Source organism: Osmerus eperlanus, chromosome 8 (genome assembly GCF_963692335.1).
Source record: "Osmerus eperlanus chromosome 8, fOsmEpe2.1, whole genome shotgun sequence".
NCBI classification, from domain to species: Eukaryota; Metazoa; Chordata; class Actinopteri; order Osmeriformes; family Osmeridae; genus Osmerus; species Osmerus eperlanus.
In genome coordinates, this window is record NC_085025.1 from 17,666,043 (window position 1) to 17,673,363 (window position 7,321).

The following is a 7,321-nucleotide window of genomic DNA, read 5'->3' on the forward strand; positions in this document are numbered from 1 at the left end:
TTCGCTCCACATCTGGCTGAGGGTGAGTGCACCACTGAGACTACTGTTAAGACGAGAAACAGAGTTCAAATGGGACACAGCACACGAGAGAGCATTTCAGCAGATGAAAGACACTATCACAGCTGAACCAGGGCCAGTGCTAGCATATTTTGATTCCAAAAAGGAAGTGACGCTACAGGTCGATGCGTCAAAAAATGGCTTAGGCGCAACGATCATGCAAGAAGGCAGACCAGTTGCATATGCATCCAAGCTGCTTAACAGCACGGAGCAGAATTACGCCCAAATAGAGAAGGAGCTTTATGCAGTCCTATACGGGTGTAAGAGATTCCACGAATACCTCTATGGGCGACATGTAACCGTGGAATCAGACCACAAGCCACTGGAGACAATACTCCGCAAGCCCTAGCACCACCGCGCCTACAGCGCATGATACTCGCGCTGCAGAAATACAGCATAATCCTCATCCACAGACCAGGCAAAGAGATCCCTGTAGCTGACACACTGTCAAGAAAGTCCATGAATGACACAGACAGTTCACTCTCTGAGGCAGTGGAGACCCAGGTACACACAGTCATCAGCGCAGCTCCGGTGAGTGCAGACAGGCTAGAGGACATCAAGGCCGCCACAGCTCAGGACGAGCAGCTGTCCACCCTCAAACAGGTCATTCGGTCGGGCTGGCCGGAGACAAGGAAACAGTGTCACCCACAGATCAGTGAATACTGGAACCACCGTGACGAGATCACAGAGGCTAATGGCATCCTCCTAAAGGGTGAGAAAATAATCATTCCACACAGGCTCAGAGCAGACATGCTACAGCGCATACACACAGGACACTTTGGGATAGAGAAAAGCAAACACAGGGCAAGAGACATAATGTTTTGGCCAGGCATGGGTCAACAGATAGAGGCAACCGTAGGGAGGTGTGGAATATGTCAAACACATCGCAATGCCAACACAAAGGAGCCCATGCTCTCACAGGCAATCCCAGAGAATCCATGGCAGACTGTAGCAAAAGATTTATTCTCCTGGAACTCAGAGAACTACCTCGTCATATGTGACTACCTCAGCAGGTACTTTGAAATTGAACGCCTGCACAACATCACCACAAATGCCGTCATCCACAAGATGAAATCAGTGTTTGCCAGACATGGCATACCAGAACAAGTCATCAGTGACAACGGGCCATGTTACAGCTCACACACAAGTTCAAACAGTTTGCTGAGTCCTGGGGTTTCAGGCACGTCACATCGAGCCCACATTATCCCCAGAGCAATGGTCTGGCCGAAAAGACCGTCCAGACTGCAAAGCGGATCCTCACAAAGGCCAGAGAAGATAAGAAAGATCCCTACCTCAGCCTGCTGGAGTACAGAAACACACCAGTCGATGGACTCAAATCCCCAGCCCAACTCCTGATGAGCCGCAGATTGCGCTCCATCCTACCCACAACAGCACTACAGCTACGACCTCAGGTAACCCCCCAGGAGGCAGTGCGAGCAAGGCGAGAGAAATGCCAGCAGCGCCAGCAACAGCACTACAACAGGTCTGCTAGGCCCCTGTCAACACTGCACGCTGGAACGCCCATCCGCTTCCAGCAAGGAGATGGTAGGTGGAAACCAGCAACTGTCATCCAACCCGCTGAGACTCCACGAAGCTACCACATCACAACCAGCGATGGACAGAGGTACAGGCGCAACCGACGGCACCTTCTTGACACACACACACACACAGCAGCCTGAGACCAGCAATGATGATCAGGTCACTGGACAATGGGAACCAGGGGAACAGGAACCACACCATGGATCTGTATGTGAACCAAAACACACTGAGGCTTGTATCTGCACGAGGTATGGTCGTATTATTAAGTCAAGGCAAGTCCTCGACTTAGGGTGCAGGCGGATCAGTGCCCTATTGAAAAAATAAAAAAATAAAATGTTATTTGAAGTGTACTCATTGTATTACATATAGTGCTGTTATATTGTTGTTATGAATATATACTGCTGTTATGTGAGTCATGTTGCTATTATGTGAGTTAAGAATTGTATGAATATGTGAATTATATATTGCTGCAATGTGAGTTATAATTTTTATATTTATATATATATATTTTTTTTTTTAAGCGTAAGCGTTGTAAGCAATTACAATGTTGAGGTAAATCATTTATTGTAATGGCTTATTCAAGTAATTTGTTCTAGAAAATTTCAATGATAGGATAATAATATTTTTATAATAATAATGTGAGGGGACATTTTTGTGATCTGCACAAGCCCTATTGAAGAAAAAAAAATGTGAAGGGAGATGTAATGTTTAGTACTGATAGAATCAGGACTCCTATTTTGAAATGATCTGTAAACCGGAAACCAGTGGAAATGTACCTGACGGTTGATGACAGTTGAATAAAAAGCTCAAGAACTCGCGGACGTTGTATGTATCGGGTAATACTTTATAGGATAAAGTACAAGACAGTACACCTTACTTTCTTACAGTGTAACAAGCGTCTCTAAAATGTCCTCTGCTATTTTGACTGCAGTAGGTGTGGTGATTAGTACCTGATATGGTCCTTCCCACCTTGGGCTGGACCAGTTCATTCTTTTGATAACTTTAATCAATACCCAATCTCCTCGTTCGACTTCTCCACTCTTTGGTTTACTGCTTCACCTGGAACATAATTTAGCAGAAGATATCTCTTTTCTAGTTAGCATTTTTTATTAAAAAAACCGAAATGTTATAATAACCCTCTTCATGCACTAATACCATTTATTAATACAACATTATCACAGCCTAACTGTTTATCCCAAACAGTATGCCAGGCTCTGATAAAACTCTCAAATAAAACTTTAAACCAAATTACAATTAAACTCCAAATAAAAGTACATTTAGTTATTTTCTCATTATTAACCAAATTACATCTAATACTGTAGGGATGTTTTGGCAGCCCCTTTGTCACTGGTCACCCAGACACTCGTCTGGGACAGTCGTTGATTTGCATGAATGCTAAAATGACAATCACACCTTAATGACCACCTCTGGAAAGGTGGTCTCAACAGTTGAAGAGGAAGGTGGACTGAAGAAGACTCTGAAATTATCATTAAAAGTTGTGTTCTTGTAAATATAGTTCTAAACAGCTTTTAATGTCATGTTTGATATGATTTTGTTTCTTATTTTATGTATTACATTCTAGTAATAATTCTAATACTGTAACATGTACATTTACAGGGTTTACAGAGTTTCTGCTTGCAGCAGACCAACGTGTTAACACATTCCCTTGTCTTGCAAGGGCTCCACTTGGTCTACTGCAGCCTTGATTAATGATCCAATTTGAATTTGTATGCGTCAGACAACCTTTCTGTCATATGGCCGGTGTCCCCATTTTAGTTAGGTTTGGGTGTATATAGGAAGGAAGAAGTTTTTACCAATCACTTTGAGTTCTGTTTACGATACAGCTCCGGTGCGTTAGGTGCCTAGTCTTCATTGTGAATACCTTCTGTAGCACTTATTACAAGTAATAGATAAGTAAGTTTGGACCAGGCTCTAGGTTAGTGTAATGTTTCCGTGTGTCGATTGTGGTTTGTTCAATAACGAGACAGTTAGATTGATTTGGATGCTTTACTGACCGACATCACTCGCATGCATCTGCTTCATACATCTGCTTGAACTGCCCTAACCTTGTCCACTAGTCAGTGCTTACGTCACTACGCAGACAGCGTATCTCAACATCACATCACTCTTTTTTTTTTTTTTTTGACAACTCCATATATGACAATGGAATTGACAATTCCATATATGATCAAACTATTCTGGCAAACTGAGAATTGTTGCCTTGAAAACATAAGTGGGGACACACAAAACATCAGCACCACCTTTCACATTGCATACACTTGGAGATACAGAACATATCATATGCATTCATAAACAAACTGGCTAAACAGGATATTGAAAGGATATGTTTTCTTTGCATATCTCCATGAACTCTAGACAGTCTATTCATAGTCACGCAAATAGGTTGGAGGGTGCCTATGTTGCCTGACTGGATATCTAGGCTGTGTTGGTGCTGGTTCTGGTTGATCATTGCCATCATCAGGATCAGGATCCAGGTCGTAGTCGGGTGGTGGCAGTTGGTCTTGCTGCGTCATGGGATGGATCTTCTTGAAGAACGAGCTGTTCCTGGTGATGGTATAGCCATTCCGTTCTGCTGTCACCATGGAGCCTTTCACATTGATGACGGTGAGTGGTTCCTTGCTGTACGGTGTTGTCAGCTTGTTCTGTCTCACTTGACGACAAAGCACATTGTCACCTGGCTTGATGTGAGATGGTACTGCGTGTCGTCGCTCATCAGAACGGATCTTCATTTTAGCTTTCGCCTCAGTGTCCCTTTTACGCACTTCTTTGTCAGCACTAATGACTGTTGAGTAGGCTGATGGTATCTTCTACATTTAGTCATTTAGCAGACGCTCTTATCCAGAGCGACTTACAGTAAGTACAGGGACATTCCCCCGAGGCAAGTAGGGTGAAGTGCCTTGCCCAAGGACACAACGTCAGTTGGCATGACCGGGAATCGAACTGGCAACCTTCGGATTACTAGCCCGATTCCCTAACCACTCAGCCAACTGACTCCATCTTAGTCACTGACTATCTTAGTGTTCAAACGCTGTTGGAACATCAACTCTGCAGGAGATCTTCCTGTCGTGCAGTGTGGTGTAGCTCTGTATTCACGTAAGAAGATGTTCATTTGTTGCTTCCATGGGATACCTTGCATTGGGGCGATCCGAATCACTTTCCCAATCGTACGCATGAATCTTTCTGCTGTTGCATTGGCCTGTGGCCAGAGCGGTGTTATTTTTCTGTGATGGAATCCCATGTGTTGAGCAAACTGGGAAAACTGGGAACCACTGAATGGTGGTCCATTGTCTGTCTTCACAACGTGTGGTATCCCGAACATTGAGAAGATGTTGTCCATGCGTGGTATCACGACACTGGATGAAATGGAGTGCAGAATATCCACTACTGGATAACGTGTGTAGTCATCTACAATCACCATCAGATATTCTCCAGATGGGAGAGGTCCATAGAAATCTGCACTTACTGAATGCCATGGTGATTCAGGTAGATTGGACATTTTTAGTGGCTCAGTCCTGGTGACTGGAGTGTTGGCCTGACAGGCTAGACAGTTTCTGATAAGTGCCTCTGCTCGCTGATCAATGCCTGGAAACCACACTTTCTCTCTGAGCAGGACCTTTGTCTTGGCAATGCCTTGATGGCCTTCATGGGCAAGTTCCAGGACATGGTGTTGCAGAGATGAGGGTATCACAATCCTACAGCCTCTGAGTATTAAGTCCACACTTGCTGACAGTGTGAGTTCATTTCTGACATGTTTGTACTGCTGAAGTGTAGCAGCTTGCGGTGCATTGTCAGTAATGGTGTGCCACGAATTGTTCTTAATGTGTGCACTGACCTGTTGCAGAGTGCCGTCTTTCAGTGTCTCTGCTTTGATGTGGTCAAGAATCATTGCCTTCGGTGTAGCCAGCAGTGATATGAAGTTGACATATTCTTCTGCAATCTTGGAGGCTCTTGTGCTCCCGGATGTCTGAATTGGTATTGGATGTCGAGACATGTAATCAGCAGGGTTGTCTGCCCCCTTTCTGTACACAATCTTAAAGTCGTATGGTTGGAGTCGGAGTCCCCATCGCTCTATCCGAGCAGGTGGCTTTGACTTTGGGTTATTCCATATCAGCTCCAATGGCTTGTGGTCAGTCACAAGAGTAAACTCATTACCGTAGAGGTATAGGTGGAAGTGCTCACAGCTCCAGATGATCGCTAGGGCCTCGCGCTCTGTCTGTGAGTAGCGCCTTTCAACATCTGTCAGTGCCCGACTGGCATACGCTATGACATGCTTCTCTCCCTTGTCTGTTTGACAAAGAATCGCACCCAACCCACATGGGCTGACATCCACAACGAGTTCAGTGTCCTTTTTCGGGTCAAAATAGGACATGGTAGTGTCGCTGGTGAGACGCTCCTTGAGTGTCTGTAGTGCAGCTGAATGCTCAGCACCCCAATTCCAAGGTGCTCCTTTCTTGGTGAGCTCCCTGAGTGGTGCAGTGATGGTGGAGAAGTCTTTAATAAATCTGGAGCAATAGTTTGCCATACCGAGAAGGCTTCTGATTTCGGCAGGGTCTTTGGGATCTGATGCTTTATGTATGGCTGCCACTTTGCGAGGATCAGCTGAGATGCCATCAGCTGAAAAGATAAAGCCAAAGAATTCCAGTCGTTGCTTGTTAAGCTCGCACTTGTTGCGATTCAATGTGAGGCCACATTCTTTGAGTCTGGAAAAGACTGCTCGCAAGGCATCGTCATGGGCTTTTTGTGATGAGCCGTACACAATGATGTCATCGCTTAAATTCTTGACACCAGGGATGCCGTGCAATACCTGGCAAATGGTGTTCTGGAAGACCTCAGCAGCTGATGATATGCCGAAACTCAGTCTTTTATACCGTCTCAGGCCCAGGTGAGTTGTAAAGGTTGTGATGTATCGGCTATCCGGATGCAGCTCTAGCTGATGGTAGCCTTTGTTGAGATCTAATTTTGAAAATACCCGTGCCCCGTTTAGCTCATGGATCACGTCGTCCATTGTGGGCGTGAGGTGACGTTCACGTTGTATTGCCACATTTGCTTGACGCATGTCAACACAGATCCGTACTTGATCGGGGTCCTTAGGCTTCGGCGGGGTAACAATTGGAGAAACCCAGGGTGTTGGCCCGGTCACTCGTTCAATTATGTCGTCTTCTTCCAGCTTTCGTAGTTCTTCTTCGACCTTCTGTCGGACGTGGAAAGGAACCCTTCTGTGTGATTGACACGTTGGCTGTACCTCAGGATTGATGTGTAGCTTCACACGGAAATCTTTGAGCTTGCCTATACCAGTGAACAGTTCAGGATGACTGTCAATCAACTCGTCTGAGACACTGCTAATGGTGGGGTCCACTGCATTGATAATCTGTATTAGGCCAAGCTTGCTAGCTGTGTCATAGCTCAAAAGAGAGTGTCCACTGCCCTTCAGCACATAGAAAGTTGCCTGTGTGTTTCTGTCATTTGCTTTCACAGAGCACTCAAAAACACCCATAATAGGCAAAGCATGTTTGGATCCATATGAAAATATTTTGATATTGGCAACCTTCATTTCTGTCTGAGGCCAGAGCATATTGTATATGTTTTCACTGATTATGTTAACTGCTGCTCCAGAGTCGATCAACACTTCAACTTGCATGTCATTGAGCAGTATAGATGTTCTGGGGTGTTTGGGGCAGGCTTCACCATTAACTGAAAACACATA

General features: G+C 45.0%; 1 protein-coding gene across 1 annotated transcript; it reads right to left on the reverse strand.

The window, feature by feature from the left end:
- Positions 1-4,615: 4,615 nt before the first annotated feature.
- On the reverse strand, positions 4,616-7,111 carry LOC134025254 (uncharacterized protein K02A2.6). Its single transcript, XM_062468154.1, has one exon. It carries the CDS (start codon positions 7,109-7,111, stop codon positions 4,616-4,618), a length of 2,496 nt encoding a protein of 831 aa, XP_062324138.1.
- Positions 7,112-7,321: the final 210 nt, after the last annotated feature.